Source organism: Sarcophilus harrisii, chromosome 5, assembly GCF_902635505.1.
Source record: "Sarcophilus harrisii chromosome 5, mSarHar1.11, whole genome shotgun sequence".
Lineage (NCBI taxonomy): Eukaryota > Metazoa > Chordata > Mammalia > Dasyuromorphia > Dasyuridae > Sarcophilus > Sarcophilus harrisii.
This window is the reverse complement of record NC_045430.1, coordinates 96,010,795-96,031,786: the sequence shown is the minus strand read 5'-3', so window position 1 is coordinate 96,031,786 and position 20,992 is coordinate 96,010,795. Positions and strand designations below refer to the sequence as shown.

Genomic DNA, 20,992 nt, shown 5'->3' with positions numbered 1-20,992 from the left:
AAAAATAATTCACTAAAAATTAAAATTGAACAAATGGAAGTGAATGATTCACTGAGACATCAAGAATCAGTCAAAAAATTGAAAAAATAGTAGAAAATGTAAAGCATCTCATTGGAAAAACAACTGTCCTGGAAAATAGATCCAAGAGAGACAATTTAGAGGTATTGGACTACCTGAAAACTATGATAATAAAAAGAGTGTAGATAACATCTCATAAGAAATCACTAAGAAAAACTGTCCAGATATTCTAGAACCATAGGGCAAAATAGACATTGAAAGAATTCACAAATCATCTCCAAAGATACCCCAAAACAAATACTCCAGAATATATCATAGCTAAAGTTAAGGGCTGGATCCTGGGCAAGTCACTTAACCCCAATTGCTTCAGGAAAAAAAAAAAAAATTAGTGAAAGGCTGGAATAGATTCTATTATGCTTCAGCCAAAGTAAAAAAAAAAGCAGGGGTAGCAATCCTGATCTCGGATCAAACAAAAGCAAAAATAGATCTAATTAAAAGAATTAAGGAAGGAAATTACATTTTGCTTAAGGTACCATAGATAATGAAGTAACATTATCTAAACATATATGTGGTATAACATGCAAATTCATACAGGAGAAGTTAAGGGAGCTGCAAGAAGAAATAGACAGCAAAACTACACTATTGGGGGATCTCAACCTTGCTCTATTAGAGCTAGATAAAGTGAAACACAAAATAAATAAGAAAGAAGTTAAGGAGGTAAATAGAATTTTAGAAAAGGTAGGTATGATAGACCATTAGAGAAAATTGAAAGGGGCCAGAAAGGAATAAATTTTTTTGGCAGTACATAAAACCTATACAAAAAATTAACCATATAATGGGACATAAAACCCTTAAAATCAAATGCAGAAAGGCAAAAACAGTAAATGCATCTTTTTCAAATGCAAAAAACAATTACATGTAATAAAAGGCTAAGAAAAAATAGATAAAAAATTAATTGGAAACTAAATAATGTAATCCTGAAGGATGACTGGATGACAATATAGACACAATTGATAATTTATTTCATCCAACAGAATGACAATGATTAAAAAACATACCAAAATTTATGGTATGCAACCAAAGCAGTTCTTAGGAGAAATTTTACACATGACCAAATAGGATTTATGCCAGAAATGCAGGGATGGTTTAATATTAGGGAAACTATTTGCATAATTGATTATATCAATAACTAACAGAAATCATATGATTATGTCAAGAGATGCATTTGAAAGTATTTGACAAAATCCAACTCCCATTCCCATTAAAAACCCTAGAGAACATAGGAATAAATGGAGTTTTCCTTAAAATGATCAGTAGCATCTATTTAAAACCATCAACAAGCATCATATGTAATGGAGAAAAACTTGATTTTTCTAATAACCTTATGGCCAAAGGTGAAACAAGGTTGCCCACGATCACAATCACTATTCAATTTCATTTTAGAAATGTTAGCTTTCACAAAAAGAGAAAAAAAGTAAAGGAATTTGAGTAGGTAATAAGAAAACAAAATTATCATTTTTGCAGATGATATGATGGCATACTTAGAGAATCCTAGAAAATCAACTAAAAAACTACCAGAAATAATGAACAATTTTAGCAAAAATGCTGGACACAAAATAAATCCACATAAATCATCAGCATTTCTATATGTTACCAACAAAGTCCAGCAAGAGATACAAAGAGAAATTTCATTTGAAATGATTGTAAATAATATAAATTATTTGGGAGTCTACCTGCCAAGACATAGTCAGGAACTATATGAACACAATTACAAAACACTTTTCACACAAATAAAGTCAGATCTAAGAAAACCAAGTGCTCATGGGTAGGCCAAGCTAATGCAATGAAAATGACAATCCTACCTAAATTAATCTACTTATTCAGTACCATTCCAATCAAACTCCTAAGAAATTACTTTACAGAGCTAGAAAAAACAATAATAAAGTTCATCTGGAAGAAAAACAAGAATTTCAAGGGAATTAATGAAAAAAAATGCAAATGAAGGTGGACCTAGCTGTACCAAAACTAAAACTGTAATATAAAGCAGCAGTCATCAAAACTATTTGATACTGGCTAAGAAATAGATTAGTTGATCAGTGGACTATAGTAATTTAGTGTTTGATAAACCCAAAGACCCCAGCTTCTGGGATAACTGGGGATACTAATGGATAACTTGGGACACTAATTGCATTGTTGATGGAGTTTTAAATTAATCCAATCATTCTGGAGACCAGTTTGGAACTATGCTCAAAGGACTACCAAACTCTGCATACCTTTTGATCCAGCAGTGTCTCTACTGGATGTGTATCTGAAAAAGATCATAAAAAAGGGAAAAAGGACTGACAGATACAGAAATATCTGTAGCAGTCCCTTTTTGTAGTGGCAAGAAACTTAAAACTAAGTGGATGGTTATCAGTGAAGTATAGCTGAATAAGTTATGATATATGAATGTTATGGAATATTATTATTCTGTAAGAAATGATCAACAGGATGATTTCAGAGAGGCTTAGAGAGACTTAGATGAACTGGTGCTAAGTGAAGTGTGTAGAACCAGGAGATCATTATGCACAGATACAGTAAGATTATACAATAATTAATTCTGATGGACATGGCTCTTTTCAACAGTGAAGTGATTCAGGCAAGTTCCAATGTCTTGGATGAAGAAAGCCATCTACATCCAGGAAGAGGACTGTGAGGACTGAATGTGGATCACAACAAAGTATTTTCACTTTTTGTTGTTTGCTTGCTTTTTGTTTTCTTTCTCATCTTTTTTTTTTCTTTTTGATCTGATTTTTCTTGTGCAGCATGATAATTGTGGAAATATGTATAGAAGAAGGGGGAAAGGAGGAGGGAAAATTGGAACATAAGGTTTTGCAAGGGTAAATGTTGAAACCATGTACATAATTTTAAAATAAAAAGCTAAAAAAAGCAGATATGATAGGACTAGAGTTCTCTATTCCCCACCCTAAGAATTAATATTCCTTAATAAGCTGTCCCCACTGGAAGTATTTTCCTTGTGGCACAAAGGCAGTAAAATATCCAATCCACATGGAGTGGAAGCCTCTCCAATTTGGCAGATTTTGGAAGACCACACAAATCATCATACCCTACTCTGCAGATCAGATCCATTTCTATATGGGGACTGGGGCAAATGGGGTGCAGGTCATCTAGAGAAGCAGTGTGTCCTTTTTATATATCCTTGGTGTACTGAATAAAATAATCTCCATTTGTTAATGGTTTATGAGTGCTTCATTTAATCTGAAAGACCAAAGGTGTGCTACAATCCATTCATACCAAGCTGGGAGAGACAATTATTAAATTTTCATGTGAGCATTTCTGCCCTAGAAATAAGCAGATGTTATAAATCAAGGCTTAATATATTGTTTTGCTAATTGTTTAGACTTAAGCAAATGATAGGGAATGTTAATAAAGCAGTTTAAACTTAAAAGTATGTCCCATATACATTTTTCTCTCAGAAAGCTGGTTGTAAAATATTACTAGCACATACCTGAATATTATACAATGGCTTCTCTGACATTTTGTCCCGTAAAAGAAACTTCTTAGAAGAGATCTTATATATTAAGATGCTCAAACCCAGGAAATCTCAAATCCTGGATTACATGAGTTAATATCAAAGAGTGGGAAAGTTAAATTTTGAAAGATTCAAATATAAGCTGTTATTAGAAAAGGAAAGAGAAAGGGAGGAAAAAGTCATCCAGGAACTAGAGTTCTCTTGCTATTTTCTCCTTGGGGAAGGGGAGGTAAAGAAAGAGAAATTCTGTTGTCACCCCCCCTTCCTCTGCCAATTCTTTTGCCACTGTTTAGAATAGAAAACTGATGGAGAAAAGATATGTGATAAATGGCCAAGCCTTTCACAGATTAATTTTATAGCTCACAGGGAAAGGACTGATTTTCTGCCAATATTCCATTTTTTATCTCTCACATGTCAATTATCTTGAAGGCAGGTAAAGTTCCTTGTATCCTTACAGCAAAGTGCTAGGGTTTACCTATTTATTTCATGAAATGTGCATTTGTGCCTTGTAATCTCAAATTGGTGAGGAGAGACTCATAAAATTTATCAGGGTCTTTCTTTACAAATATATAATTTAATTATATAGAACCAGGTCAGTAGGATTGTGTGGTTTCTCCCATTGACAGTAGCAAATATTATATATCATTTATCAGGGCTAAGTCAAAGCATTTCCTCAAATATTGAAATATTGCTTTGTGGTTGTTGGCATAGGATTCAAAATGCCTTAACATTTCCAACTGAAATTCTCTACTTGAGTACTGCCTAAATTCTTAATCATCCCTGATGTGGTGTAGCCTTTAGGAATGATATGAACTCTAAGTCCATCCTTTGTTCTAGAATAGGACCCTTCCTAACTCTTTAGACTTTAACTTCTTTCACTCTTCACTTCTGACTTTTAAATGGCCCCCTTCACTCACAGCTGGCTGCTAGATCATCTTGATCAACTCATTATGGCCTTTTTAATTTTGTTTTTTGCTGAGGCAATTGGGATTAAATGACTTGCCCAGGGTCATACAGCTAGGAAGTGTTAAGTGTTTGAGGTCAGATTTGAACTCAGGTCCTCCTGACTTTAGGGCTGGTGCTCAATCCACTGTGCCACTTAGTGGCTACTTTTTGTGGCTACAAGAAGCCTTTGTGAGTTTTTCACATTCTGAACCATGCTTCCAAAATTTGGTACTTCATCAATCCCTTCTTAACTTTAGTACACAGCAACCACTTCAAAACTCATCAACCAATCTTTCCTGTGATGCAGCATTCAAGTCTGCAAGAAGTTAATTCTCAATTTTAATAATACAAATTTTATCTTGTATTTTATGCTTGCAAAAAGGCTTAGTTATATATTTCATTTGACCTTTATCCTACCTCTGAGGTATGTATTACAGGCATTATTTATCTCCATTATACAAATGAGGAAACTGTATAGAAAGATTTATATGATTTTCTCAAGATCACCTAATCCTGAAGAATTAGCACCCAAATTCCAATCTTCTGATTCAAACTCCTGGACCTTTCCTACCACAACTATTTTTTATTTTTTTTAATTGTAGTAAGTTTATTTATTTTTAATATACATTGTTTTATGAATCATGTTGGGAGAGAAAAGTGAGAGGAAAAACCATGGGAGAGATAAAAAAAAAAAAAAAAAAAAAAAAGAAATGAACATAGCATGTGTTGATTTACATTTAGTCTCCAATAGTTCTTTTTCTGGTTGCAGATGACATTTTCTGTCCAAAGTCTATTGGAATTCATTTGGATCACTAAATCACTGAGAAGAACCCAAGTCTTTCCTAGTTGATCATCATATATCCTTGCTATTATTGTGTACAGTGTATTCTGGTTCTGCTTGTTCAGCATCAGTTCATGTAAATCTTTCAAAACCTTTCTATAATCAGCTTGTTCATCATTTTTCATAGAATTAAAATATTTCATTATCTTCATGTACTACAACTTGTTTAGTGTTCTCCAATTGATGGGCACACAACTGTTCGTGATCTTTTTAAAACCCTCAATCATAAAATGGCTCCTTCTAACTTGGGTTCCTACAAGGTCAAAGGTTATTCAGTCAAACAGATATTTAGAATCAACCCTTTTGTGTAGAAGCAGAATTCCTATACCATAAATTACTTCTTAGAGACAAACATATATACTACTTAAGTGAGTTCCAAGAAAGATTCAACACCTTGTCAAATTACCCATTTAAAATTATATTACTATAATTCTCAGTTGTTTTTTTTTCCTTGTCCTTCTTGAGCTAATAGTTAGGGAATTGAGAATTCTAGTAGCAATCTTTAAAAAGCCTGGAAGGAACCAATCCTGGTTCCCCCTACTCCCTAGAACCTTTATTTGGAAAATTAGGTAAGTCAGCCCTACTCATTCTTCTCCCAGATCTGCTTCTCTAATACTTTTCTCTCTTCTCTCTCCTTCCCCTAATCTCTGGACCGTTTTAATTTCTTTTTTATGTATTTTTCCCCATGGATCTATTTTTTCTTTTGCTTATATTATATTTCCAGGGCTTCATACATATTAAGTGCTTGTCAACATGAATTTTATTTTATTTATTTTAATTTTTTTTGCTGAGGCAATTGGGGTTAAGTGACTTGCCCAGGGTCATACAGCTAGGAAATATAAAGTGTCTGACTCCAGATTTGAACTCTAGTCCTTCTGACTTCAGGGCTGTTCTCTATCCACTGTACTACCTAGATGCCCCCAACCTGAATTTTAAATGAAAATAGTCAATACAACAAAATTGAGTTCCCCCTCCCCTTCTCTGTCTCTTTCTGCATCTTCCCCTCCCCCCTTTCAATCATCAAAATGAGAACTCTTACTTCACTGGAACCCAGAGGAATATACGCCATCCTTTGATAACTGTCCCTGACAAGTTCTGCTGTTGTGTCACAGTTCACTTTTAATGTCCTGACCCAGTTTGTCTTATTTAGTTACTCTGCCTCAGGTTATAACCTTTCCCTCAATATTTGATGAGATAAAGCTTTTATATCTTTAGGCTATAATCATTCCTTCTTAATGTTTGACAGGATAAAGGTTTATCCATTTTAGACATCATTAGAATATCAGTAACCTCTCCAGTACCTCCCTCCATTATGTCATCCTAGGTGCCTCCCCCCATTAGGTTATCCCCATCCAGGTACCTCCTCCATTATGTTCTTGTTATCCTATAAAAGAGTCTTGCTGTCCTACATTCAGGGCTGGATTCTTTGAGACAATAATCTTGTTCAGCCCTGGGACCAAACATGGATCATTTGGTCCCAGTAAATCTCTCCATTTAATAAATTGTTCTCTAATCTCTGTCTTGCTCAGTTTCTCTGGCATTACATTTTGGAGCTCCCCAGCGAGATTTTAGAAACAGAGCGGGACTAGGGGTTAGAGACATTTCACATCTCTATTTTTGGGCCTGGAAGCAGTTGGGGATCTGAGTTTTCTTTTTCTTGGGAAAGGTTAGTCCTCTGGATTCCTCCAGAGGCTCCAGGAAGAGAGCAGTTCACCAGCTGGGGCCACGCCCGACAGTGGATATTTTTCAATTTGGCCAGGGGAGAGTAAGTCCAAGTGCTAGAAAACACTGTTGTACCAAAGTTTCCTTTTAATGTTGTGACCCAGTTTCTCCAATTGTCCTATTTAGTTATTCTGCCTCAGATTATAACCTTTCCTTCTTAATGTTTGATAAGATAAAGGTCTACCTCAGTTGCTTTCCCCCAAAACCCCAGGCTATAATCATTCCCTCCTAAATGGTTGATGAGATAAAGGTTTTATATCTTTAGGTTATAGACCTTCTTAATGTTTGACAGGATAAAGGTTTATCCATTTTAGATGTCATTAGACTATCAGTAACCTCCTTCCATTGTGTCATCCTAGGGGCCTCCCCCCATTAGGTTATCCCCACCCAGGTACCTCCCCCCATTGTGTCCTCGTTCTTGTTATCCCATAAAAGGCTTGCCCTCTGAGTACTTAGGGCTGGACTCTTTGAGATGATAGTCTTGTTCAGCCCTGAGACCAACCATGGCTCCATTGGTCCCAGTATTTCTCTCCATTTAATAAACTATTGAATTGGTCTCTAATCTCTGTCTTGCTCAGTTTCTTCAGCATTACATCATCAGTCTCACTTACCTTTCTCCCCCATAGAATGGGGATTGCAGGGGAACTTAAGAACTGTTTTGAGACTTTTCCTCTGCCTAGCCAGCTTGGTGACCTATTATTTAAACACTCATTTATTATTCCCTTCTATCCTGCTCCTTTATTGGGGCATGATTTAATGGTGAAATTGTGGTCTATGATCTGAAATCAAGGCTTCTTAAACTTTTTCCACTCTACTCCTTTTCGCATGAGAAATGTTTATATAGATATACTAATCAAACATTTAGTGATAAATTAAAATGAAATGTATTTTTAAAAAAAATTTATTAAAAATAAAAGCAAATTTGCATACTAATGAGATAGATTATTTGTTTTAATATAAAGAATTAAATTTTGGCAGAATATTTGATACCTTTTAGTGTTGCCAAATTTTTCATGACCCCCACATTCACTTGGAAGCTTTGATCTAAATAAAACCTTAGATTATGGGACCTTAAGTAATGTGCTGGCTATTTTATAGCCAGATGATCAGGAAATTAAATCAGTTGCCCCAGTTTTAGTCCCTTCAGCCAATCAAATCTCAAGGACATTTTTTAACACTTTTAAAGGGAAAAACTGGCCTAATATTGATATGGGGAGAGTGTGGTTAGAGTTTAGGATATTAATTCCATAAACAAAGAGGAAATTGTTGCTCTTTGTTATTGGGAAATTGTTGCTGCTCTTTATTTTTCTTAATTTTATTGTGCCACAGTTCCCTTTTAATGTCCTGATCCAGTTTCCCTAACTGTCCTATTCAGTTACTCTACCTACCTCAGGTTATAACCATTCCCTCTTAATGTTAGGATAAAGGTCTTATATCTTAGACCTTAGGCTATAATCATTCCCTCTTAATGTTTGATGGGATAAAGTTCTTTATCCATTTGAGACATCATTAGAATGTCAGGTGCCTCTCCAGTACCTCCCTCCATTATGTTATCCTAGGTGCCTCCCCTTCTCCCCGTTAGGTCATCCCCATCCAGGTACCTCTCCCATTATGTCATTGTTCTTGTTATCTTATAAAAGAATCTTGTATCTGACATTCACTGTTGGATTCTTTGAGATGATAGTTTCATTCGGCCCTGGGACCAAAGCATGGATCCATTTGGTCCAGTAAATTTCTCCCTTTTAAATAAATTATTAAATTGTTCTCTAATCTCTATCTTGCTCAGTTCCTCTGGCACTACAATTTAAAACCAGTTCAGTCAAAATCATCTATGCTCTTGAGTGCAAAAAGTAATTTATCTGTTACATTAATGAAAAAATCCATCTTTTGAAAATGTTCTTATTTTTAAAATTGTAAAACTCCTGTTTTTTTTTGTTTTTTTTTTTTTTTTTACCACTAAATTAACAGTTGGCCAATCATTGAAATAGATTATCATATTGATCAACTGTTCTTATTTGTTATAAGGATTTTGTGATTTTTTTTTTAAGGCTTGGGGGAGAAGGTGTAGGAGGGAGAATGGAAATGTTCATCAGTTAGGCAACAGTTAAACATATTATGGTAGGTGAATAAAGGAAATTTAAAAAGAAAGGAGAGGATGCTGATTGATGGTGTCAGAGAGAGTTTCTAGAAGTAATAATGGGAATCCAAGTGTATGCTATCCTCTTGGCTCAGTGGGATGTGAGAAGAATGGTCATTATAACAGAGAATGACAAGGGATGAAATGAATTCAGAAGAAATGAGAGAAGATAGAAGGAATGTGAGAGGAAAAAAAACCTAGATTTTAAAATTTATTATTTTTGTTCTGAACTTAAACATCAAAACGACAACAAAACCCAGAGGACTTGCATAGCACATCTGAACACAAAAAGAAGATTCTATGATCCTCTAGATAATGCTGCTTGCTTTTGTAAAGGTGTTTAATAAATACTTTCAAAACTGTCCTTTTTTGTGCTTCCTTCTATATTTCTTTCTATTCTCTTCTGTGCATTTAAAAAAATGTTTCAATGGCACACTTTTTTTTTCTCTTGGCATTACTATTGATAATTCTCCAACTTTTTTCCCATAACCACATAAAAAGTGAGAGAAAAAAGAAATAAGGACCTTTGTAAATAATTAGCATGGTTAAAGAAATCCACATAGTGACCATATCCAAAAATGCATGTCCCTTGGGTTCATCAGATATGTTAGGAGGTAGATAAGCATCAGAAATCATTTGGGGACATGATAAGAGACCTAAACAAGAAAAAGCCAATAACAGATTATTGTATTCCAGAGAACTAATTAGGCAAAAAAGCCAAACATGGGAACAGCAGTTAAAGTGGATAAGAATGATATTAGGGGTAGCAGAATAAAAAATTTCTCCGATTTGGCAAAAGTTGACTAAATCAAAGGGAAAAAATGAACTAGATGTGAGAATTTGCTAACTCAAAGAAAAGAGAAAAAACAAGCTTGGAGAAATTTGTAAGCTAACTCAGCTCCAACTTTCTCTCCCAGGTGGAATACCCTCAGGGGATTTGGGAATGAGGGATTGAAGGCACCTGTGGTAATGGTAAAAGGAAGCATATTCTAGTGAGCATTTCATGGTGTTCTGGAAACCTCAAGGAGGGAACCCCTGAAGCCTTTTAAGAGGACTCAAGAAGTCAAAACTGTTTTCATAAGAATACTAAAACATCTTAATTACTAAAACAGCAAATACTAATAGATAAAAAGATAAAATCCACATAAACGAAAGTTCTTAGTCCTTAATAATTTTTGAGAATGTAAAGAGGTCCCAAGACCAAAAAGTTTGCAAATAATTACTCAGAAGAAAACTCTTAGGTCTTTCTCTTCCATAGTTCTTAATCATTAACTACTTGAGAGAAAGGGTCAATGATTTAACAAAGTTTGGGGAACGAGTCCAATGGTCAGAGAGGAGAATTAAAATATTTTCCATTGCTAAGGTAGAACATGAATACTTTATTTTTGTTCTATGGCCATCTAATGCTTGATATTTTCAAGCATTACTTATTAGAAACAAAAAACAATAATATAATAATAGCCAGAATTTTAATGGGAAAAAGTTAATAGGCTAATGACATATACTTTATCTTTAAGAAGGCAACAAGTCATCTACTTCCAAATTCAAGAAGGGAGCAATGAGTTCTTTCAGTTCCCACATTCTTCGGCGCCCAAGAATCCTAGGGAGCATAGTTTCAAAAATAAATGTAGGATCAATAAAAAACACGTAACATGAAAATCCAAAGATGATGAAGACATAAATAAAGACAAAAGTCCACAATGTAAGTTTCCTGCAAAAAAAGAAAATGCAATTATAAACATGAAGATAATCATAGGCAAAGTAACTGCAAAGTATAAACATGATCTAGATATGAAATTAGAACATTTCTGGATCACCCAGAAAGCAGGACTGTTCAACCTCTCATATATGATTTTTTCATTTGATTACTTTCTTATTGCCTAAATAGATTTCTCAGCATAAATCTTGGATATTGGGACTATATTTGGTCATTTCCTTCACAAATTTATTGCACTTATTACAAAGGGCAAATGTTAAAAAGAGTGAATTTTGAAAATTTCTTTTTTCTAGACATAAAACATAAAGATATATGTTAGCTACCCTTATCCAGCATAGAATCCATATGAAAAAGAATTCCCTGTGGATAGTATGGTTCTTTAAATGCTCCTACATTCTGGTAACATTGTACCAAAACAAACCCCAGAATGTTGCAAAATTCCCTGAAGAGCATTGTAATCACTCAAAGGAGTTTGGCTGTCTCTCTACAAAGGGAAGACCAAGTGAATAAAGAATTTCTTTGCCACTATCTCTCTCTTTCTCTTTTTAAAAATTAAAGCTGTTTATTTTCAAAACATATGCATAGATAATTTTCAACATTCACTTTTGCAAAACTTTGTGTTCTAAATATTTTTTCCCTTCCCCATCCCCAACTCCCTCTCCTAGATGGCAAGTAATCCAATGTTAAATATGTGCAATTATTCCATACATATTTCCACAATTATCATGGTTTGCCAATATCTCAATATGTAATCTTGTCAAACAGAATACACATCTGGGATAAACAATCTAGATGGATGGATTAGAAGAAAGAAGAATGGAATATATTCTTTTGAAATTTTAACTGATTTCCAAGCTTCCCTTGAAAACAAAAGCCAATTAAAAAATTAACATAGTGATGCTATAGGCAACCAGATATAGAATAGCTTTGCCTCTGAAGAACTAAATGTGAATATTACATAGAGAGCAATGGCATAGCCTATCATGATCGGATGCACAAAAAATTCCAAAAAAGAACAGTAATAAACATATCTTTTTTTTTTTTTATTTAATAGCCTTTTATTTACAGGTTATATGCATGGGTAACTTTACAGCATTAGCAATTGCCAAACTTCTTGTTCCAATTTTTCACCTCGTACCCCGCCACCCCCTCCCCTAGATGGCAGGATGATCAGTAGATGTTAAATACATTAAAATATAAATTAGATACACAATAAGTATACATGACCAAAACATTATTTTGCTGTACAAAAAGAATCAGACTTTGAAATATTGTACAATTAGCTTGTGAAGGAAATCAAAAATTCAGGTGGGCATAAATATAGGGATTGGGAATTCAATGTAATGGTTTTTAGTCATCTCCCAGAGTTCTTTCTCTGGGCGTAGCTGGTTCAGTTCAAGTAATAAACATATCAACGAATTGAAATGGATAATTTCATGCACTGGTTATGAGAGATGATTGGAGTGCTCCACTAGCAACTTTGCAATGTTGGGAGAAAGTGAGGAAGCTTCATCACATAGGCTACCTAACACTCCATTCCTACCTCCTCCTCCTCCTCAAAAAACTCAGGAAGTGAACTAAGGTCACCTAGGATTGGCAAATGTGGATGAGTTATGATTGTATCATTGGGAAGGATTCCCAAATGTATAGATCGATCATAGATTGAGTAATAAATATTGGATAACTAGAATATATTCCAAAAAGTAAAATAGGCAACAACTAAAGTTATTTAATCTTTTTTGGTGATCAATGCAATGAATTTCATGAATTCAAATCAAATTCCTCAAAGTCAGGAAGACATGAGTTCAAGTTCCACCTCTGATACATATTGGCTATGTGATTCTAGGCAAAAGTCAAATTTCTCATTGCCACAGGAAAAACTGAATTGCAGGACTGATGCTGATGTACTTTGATAGAAATTGCTCACTGGGAGTTCTCTATACCAATATAATCATAAGTCTTAACCCAGTTATGCTAAATTTTAATGGAAACCAATGAAGGATACCATCAGATTTTTTCACTCATTCATTTAATAAAAAAAATTTAGCTAAGCTTGAAAAGAATTCAAATTGTAGCTAGGGAATTGAAGGTACTCATCCTGAATTGACTTAAAATATTGATTCATTCTCTCATATATGTGCCTTGTGTAAATGACATGAATGCAGTACCCTAAAGTATTTGTCATCATTGGTACAATTTTTTTCTTTCCAATTTTCCAAAGAATATCAGTTCTTTGTAAATATTGAACTGGAACATTTTTGAATAGGCAGATTTTTAATTGAAGCCTTATTTTTTTGTATTTTCCGTTTTGCAATTTTAGTTTTCAAAGCAAATCAAATAAATTTTAACTTAATTCATATTTCAAGACTTAAAATTTACCAACCAAGTACTGTCGTATACACACATGTGCATGTATATGCATACACACACATATACATATATACATGTATGCATGCATGTGTGTATCCTATCCATTTTCATTTCCAAAATATTTCAGCTCTTAAATGAAAACTTACATGCTCAACATAAATGACATGAGAACCCTGAAACTGAAGGTCCAAAACTCTCTCTCTCTGAAACTCCTTCAAGGAGATAGTCTCCTTGAACTCTTGCCTCTGTAAAAGAACTGCAGGCTTGAGGGAATCGGGATAAGTAGCTTCATTCTGTTATCCTGAGAGACCAGCACACCACCATTGATAACATTCACTACTAATTACCCTCTCTATTGAGCTGAAAATTAATCTAGGACTTCTGATTCAACTGAAAAATTCTCTATTCAAGTTAAGATTTCAACTGTCCCTAGCCCTAGGTCAGGGTCTGCCCATAAAACGAAATACCATCAATAAACTTCTTCACAAAACGCCTGATTATATTAGGGGTTTTTGTCCACTAAGAGAATTCTTTTCTTAATGAACAAAATAAATAAACTTTCCTATTTTTGTCACAGATACTCCCATTTGTGAATTCTTGGTCATGTGGACTAACTCGCCCCTTTGTCTCTGTTTCTCTTTTCCTCTTTCTCCAAGCCCAGCTTCACACCTCATCAATTACTAAAATTCCAACTTGTGCACATTCAAGAGTACTTATAACTATACTTGGTTTTAAAATAATAATTTTATTCATTATAAATGACTTTTTCTACTTGAAAAAGTCAAGATGTGTTTTTTTGAATTTGAAATACTTATTTTTTCTTCTCTTTTTTTGGTTTCTAAAAGTTTTTTTCTTGAATTTGCATACCATGTCCTTTTTTTTTTTTGTCATATTTTTTCTTTTTTAAATTAAAGTTTTTATTTTCTTCTTTTTATTGACAAAACATATGCATGGGTAATTTTTCAACACTGACCCTTGCAAAAACTTCTGTTCCAACTTTTCCCCTCCTTCCCTCTACCCCCTCCCCTAAATGGCAAACATTTCCATACATGTTAAACATTTTAAAGTATATGTTAAATACAATATATGTATACATGTTTATACAATTATCTTGTTGCACAAGAAAAATCGGATTTATAAAAATGGTAATGTTATGCCACAGTTCCTTTTTAATGTCCTGACCTAGTTTCTCCATTGTCCTATTTAGTTACTCTGTCTCAGGTTATAACTTTTCCCTCTTAATGTTGATGAGATAAAGGTTTTATATCATAATCATTCCTTCTTAATGTTTGACAGGATAAAGGTCTATCTATTTTAGACATCATTAGAATATCAATAACCTCTCCAGTACCTTCCCCTCCATTGTGTCATCCTAAGTGCCTCCCCCCATTAAGTTATCCCCATCCAGGAATTTCCCCCATTATGTCATTGTTCTTGTTATCCTATAAAAATCTTGCTGTCCCTATATACTCAGGGCTGGATTCCTTGAGAAGAGAGTCTTGTTCAGCCCTGGGACCAACCATGGATCCATTTGGTCCCAGTAAATCTCTCCATTTAATAAACTATCAAATTGGTCTCTAAATCTTTGTCTTGCTCAGTTTCTCCAGCATTACAGTAAAAATAACCTGGGAAGAAAAACAAATGTTTCATTCTAGAAAAAGCCTGTTCACAGACATAAGTGCTGCCAAAGATGGTCACCATTTTGAGTGCATGGTTGCTGAGATGAGGATATGTCTCAGAGGGGAGAGATGCATAGAAATTATGAAGGCTGCTTGACTTGAACGCGTCTTTCAGAGAGTCCCAATTCTGCAGTTCAGCAATTTTTCCAGTGAATCCACACATGTTTTGGAACTGATTTGGATCCTCTCATTAGAATTGATCCTCATAGTATTGTTAGCCAAAAGCAGGCCCATAGTTCTCATTGAAATACTGTTAAGTTTGTTGGTTTAACTTTACTTCATTTTAAATAGTTTTTCTTTGCATTTTGTTTCTTCACTTCAAAATAAGATATATGCAGCATGTATAGGAATTTGTTCATAGTTTTTGTTTTTACCATGGTCCGGTCCTCCAACAGTCTGAGGGACAGTGAACTGGCTCCCTATTTAACAAATTTGAGGACCCCTGGTGTATAGTTTAAGTGTGGGTAAATGCCTAATTTCTGCCATACTAATTTCTAATTTTCCCAGCAGTTTTTGTCAAATAGTGAATTCTTATCTCAAAAGTTGGGGTCCTTGGATTTCTCAAACACTACATTGTTATAGTTATTGACTATTTTGTTCTGTGAACCTAACTTATTCCACCTATCAACTAATCTATTTCTTAGCCAATACCAAATGGTTTTGATGACCGCTGCTTTATAATATAGTTTTAGATCAGGTACAGCTAGCTAGGTCACCTTCATTTGATTTTTTTTTTTTCATTAGTTCCCTTGAAAGTCTTGACCTTTTGTTCTTCCAGATGAATTGTGTTATTTTTTTCTGGGTCATTAAAATAGTTTCTTGAGAGTCTGATAGGTATAGCACTAAACAAATAGATTAGTTTAGGCAGTATTGTCATCTTTATTATATTCACTTGACCTATCCAAGAGCTCTTAACATTTTTCCAATTGTTTATATCTGACTTTATTTGTGTGGAAAGTGTTTTGTAGTTTTGCTCATATAATTTCTGACTTTCCTTTGGCAAATAGATTCCCTGCACTAATTAATGGGTCATAGTGAGAAGGTTTTCTGGATGATTCTGTCAGTCAAAGAAATTAGGGTGACTGTAAAACTTTCCCTGCATTTCCTTTGGCAAATAGATTCCCAAATATTTTATACTATCAACAGTTATTTTAAATGGAATTTCTCTTTGTATCTCTTGCTGTTGAATTTTGTTAGTGATGTATAAAAATGCTGAGGATTTATGTGGATTTATTTTGTATCCTGCAACTTTGCTAAAGTTGTAGATTATTTCTAATAGCTTTTTAGTAGAATCTCTGGGGTTCTCTAAGTATACCATCATATCATCTGCAAAGAGTGATAATTTGGTTTCCCTATTATCTACTCTAATTCTTTTAATCTCTTTTTCACCTCTTATTCCCGAAGCTAGCATTTCTAATATAATATTGAATAGTAATGGTGATAGTGGGCAACCTTGTTTCACTCTTTATTTTATTGGGAATGGTTCCAGTTTATCTCCATTATATATGATGCTTTTACTGATGGTTTTAATTAGGTGCTACTGACTATTTTAAGGAAAAGTCCATTTATTCCTATACTCTAGTGTTTTTAGTAGGAATGGATGTTGGATTTTATCAAATGCTTTTTCTGCATCTATTGAGATGATCATATATGGTTATATATGGTTTTTGTTAATTTGATGATTGATATAGCCAATTATGTTAATAGTTTTCCTAATATTGAACCAGCCTTGCATTCCTGGTATTAAATCCTACTTGGTTATGGTATATTATCCTGGGGATGATTTTCTGTAATCTTTTTGCTATTTTTTTTTTTTTTTTGCATCAATGTTCATTAGGGAGATTGGTCTATAATTTTCTTTATACCTGGTTTAGATATCAGTACCATGTCTGTGTCATAAAAGGAATGATAGGACTCCTTCAATCCCTATTTTTTCAAATAGCTGATATAGCATTTGAGTTAATTATTTTTTAAATGTTTGATAGAATTCACATGTAAATCTGTAGTGTTTTCTTTTTTAATATATATGATGATTCTCTGGGAGCAGGTTTCTTGGGGAGGTTTTCTGGAGGCAGCCTTAGTTTCGATTCAAAGTAATAATCACCTCAAACGCAGCCAGCTGATAAAAGTTCAAATCTTATATTGTCTCTTCCAAAATAGCTCAGTTAGCTTTCTTTGGTTCCGAGAGCTCTTGTTGCTAGCTTCACCTTCTAGCTCTCTCTGAATCTTGGTTCTGCCCGACTGCAGATTAGCTTCTCAGTCTCCTTAACTGACCAACTCCATTGACTCAGCTCCTTTTTATGCTCTTTTAGAGGTGTAAACTCAAAGGTTGACTCCTCCTCCGAAGAGTAGGACTATGGGAGGTGTAACTTTGTGAATCTCCCAACTTGAGAACTCTGATGTGTGAGCTAATGTGTGTAAATTCTCTTAAAGGTGTGAGCTCTAATTTGTGAACCAATTACCTAAGCATTGTTTCTATCAACTCTAGTGAGTTAACACCTTGTTTCAAGTTCTGGCTCATAATATAAATCCATCTTAGTTCTGGGGATTTTTTCTTTGGGAGTTAATTAATAGTTTATTCTCTTTCTTTTTCTAAAATGGGACTATTTAATCAATTTACTACTTCCTCTGTTAATCTGAGCAACCTATATTTGAAGGTATTCATCTATTTTACTTAGGTTATCAAATTTATTAGCATAAAGTTGGGCAAGGTAACTCCTAATTATTGCTCTAATTTCCTCTTCATTAGAGGCGAGTTTTCCCTTTTCATTTTTAAGACCAACAATTTGATTTTCCTCTTTCCTTTTTCTAATCAAATTTACCAAGGGTTTATCTATTTTGTTGTGTTTTTTTTTTCATAAAATCAATCCTTAGTTTTATTTTTTAATTCAATAGTTTTTTACTTTCAATTTTATTAATATCTCCTTTTATTTTTAGAAGTTCAAGTTTGGTAATTGATTATTAGGGGTTTTAAATTTGCTCTTTTTCTAGCTTTTTTAGTTGCAAGCCTAATTCATTGATTTTCTCTTTTTCTATTTTATGCAAGTAGACCTATAGAGATATAAAATTTCCCCTTATTGCTGCTTTGGCTGCATCCCACACATTTTGGCATGTCGTCGCTTTATTGTCATTCTCTTGGGTGAATACTATGTTCTTTTTCAACCACAGAGTACTTTTAAAAAACATTTAATTCTTATTTTTACATTCCAGGTGTAAGTTTTACAGTCACCCTAATTTCTTTGACTGACAGAATCATCCAGAAAACTTTCTCACTATGACCCATTAAATTCAATTTAACAAGTACTTTTCTAATGCCTCTTTTGTGCATGGCTAAGAAAGAGTAATACCATCTAGTATCTGCCCTTAAGAAATTTGTATTCTGAATGTGATGCTCACCCACATTAAGACTATTACTGTGGTTTCTGGAGAAAATATTCATCTTATTTGCCATCAGTTCATATGAACTACTCTAATAAGACATGGAAATAGACAAAGCAATGTCCAAGTTTGAACTGCTTCTCTTAATTTTCTTTTGAAAGTAGGATTTCATCTTTATTCATACTTACAATTTTATAGAGCAGGATGAAATATTTGTCCCTAAACATGATGTTTGAGAAAAGAGCGGCTTCATATCTTTCATTTTAATCATTTCAGCCTCTGTTTCTTCTTGTCTCAACTGGTATTTCTCCACTTCTCGATTCATCATAATCATGTCCTTGTAAAAGTTCTAAAAAGAATAGTAAAGAAACTTGGAAATACTGATATGAGATATTTCAATCTCTCTTGGTTTTGCTATATAGAGTTATATAAAGCTTTTATTCCTAAGGCAGCCAAAAGTCTTATCTCAAAAACCAAAATCTATTATTAAATATTACTGATAGTAACAACTGATAGATCACATTCGTACAGCACTTTGAGATTTGCAAAACATTATCCTCTTAACAACCATGTGAAGTAGCTAGAGCCAAGAATTATTCCCATTTTACAAGGGAAGAAAATGGGGCTTTAAGAATAAAATGGCAGATTCAGGATGATGCAACTAGCAAGTATCAGAGCCATACTGGAGGTTTCCTGACTCTCAAGTCTAGTCTTATTGCATCTTTTAAAGTGAGTTGGGGGAAGAATAGTGATTGGTAGAAAGAAATGGAGCAAGGTGGGGGTAAGGGAAGCAAGGAGGGCAATCCAAAGCTTAATTTATGATCTCCTTTCCATTCCACAAAATGGAAAACTCAATAGGATTCAAATTAAATGTTGTGGGGGTGCTTTTTAAATTTATAAAATATTTAGCATTCTAGACTGTAAGGGACTTTATCTATTCTATACCAGGGGTCCTCAAACTTTTTAAATAGGGGGGCCAGTTCTCTGTCCCTCAGACTGTTGGAGGGCCGGACTATAGAAAAAACAAAAACTTTGTTTTGTGGGCCTTTAAATAAAGAAACTTCATAGCCCTGGATGAGGGGGATAAACATCCTCAGCTGCCACATCTGGCCCGCGGGCCGTAGTTTGAGGACCCCTGTTAGAGACCAACTACTTTATTTTACTAATGGGAAAACTGAGGTATAGACAGTGAAGTAACTTGTGCAGCATAAGGCAGGTAGTATATTGGGGTATTTTGTTGAGGGTTTTTTTCAGTTTGAACTCAGATCTACCCATTCCACAATGCTTCCTTTGACAGCCTCATAACAAGGAGAATCCTTTCCATTTTAGAGCTGATGAAATTTAGTTTCATGTAGAATTATCCTTAACTTGCCTAAGACTGCAGAGTTAGTAAATGGCTGACCTATGGTTCAAACACAAATCCCTTTTATTCTAGTGCTTTTTCTACAATATGAGGCAAAGTTAGGATTTTCATTGTATTTAAGAAGAATTAAAATGAACCTCATATAAAGTTCTATTTACTAGACCATCTAAGTAGGAAGAAGAAAAGAATTATTCCTGGTTCAATTTTTTGTAAAAGGAAAAAAAAACCCTCCCCCCAAACCAAAAAATAATCACAAAAACAAATATGATAACAAAGCCATTTTGTCTCCACTGGGGAGAATTAACTTTTGCTGTTTTATTCTGTTTTAATGAATAGGAAAAAGCATGGCTCTGAAGTTTAAGGACTTGGATTCAAGTATTATCTCTTTCACTTGTTATTGGGATGATTATCGGCAACTTTAACTTTCCCTGGCCTCAGTTTCCTTTTTTTGTAGAATGAGGGGGTTAGACTAGTCCCTTCCATTTCTATCAATGTTTGTATGTAAAATCTTACCTCTATTCTGACAATTAATTTCCTCTTTAGCTCCTGAGCTTCATTACAAGCATTCACCTAAAAAAAAAAAAAAAGCACACACATGAGTGTACACACACACACACACACACACACACACACAATCCTGCGTAAGATGAAAGAGAGTATTATTTTACAGATTATATAATAATTCCTCACTTGTTCTGACTTTACTACTTTGGGCAAGAGCCTGGCTGAAATGTATTTTTATTAAAAAATAGCAAACTTTCTTTCTCAATAGTTCAAATTAATAGTGCAACTACTATTATGTTAAAGAGAAATATTTAAAATACTTTGAAGAACATTATCTTTCATGGACTTCAGAAGCTCTGTTTATATAAGAAAAAAAATTGAAGTGTCAATTAAAACTATGCTTCTCTATTCATTAAAACTGATACTCTCTAATAGCCTACAGTAGGTAATACTTAGTTTCATAGTTATTTATGCTCTTGAAAGTGATAAAATAATATTTAAAAAAATTATCTATTATTCAGACAAATCATTCCCATAATTAGTTTGAATGAATATTCCTGACTTAACAGAATAGTCTTATACGTGGAAACCTAACTTCCTTTACCTTCCATGATTGCAATAACCATTCCAGTAATTCATACAGTCTGTGCTTTGCTTGGAGTGGCTTTGTCTTTTGTATGTAATAATAATATAATATATAATATTGCATATGTATATTATGTAATAATATAATATAACAAATAATAATGTAAGCCTAGGACTTTTAAGAGCATTAATGCCAGTGTC

General features: G+C 33.9%; 1 protein-coding gene across 3 annotated transcripts in view; it reads right to left on the bottom strand.

The window, feature by feature from the left end:
- Positions 1-10,647: 10,647 nt before the first annotated feature.
- Positions 10,648-20,992, bottom strand: part of SMCO2 (single-pass membrane protein with coiled-coil domains 2) — an 86,471-nt gene continuing 76,126 nt past the window's right edge. For all 3 annotated transcript variants that reach the window (XM_031938058.1, XM_031938059.1, XM_031938060.1), the window contains 3 exons: positions 20,216-20,272; positions 18,528-18,688; positions 10,648-10,906 (listed from right to left, as the gene is read on the bottom strand). In XM_031938058.1, coding sequence (XP_031793918.1) covers positions 10,708-10,906; positions 18,528-18,688; positions 20,216-20,272 — 417 coding nt within the window. In that variant the 3' untranslated portion in view covers positions 10,648-10,707. The remainder of the gene's footprint in view (positions 10,907-18,527; positions 18,689-20,215; positions 20,273-20,992) is intronic.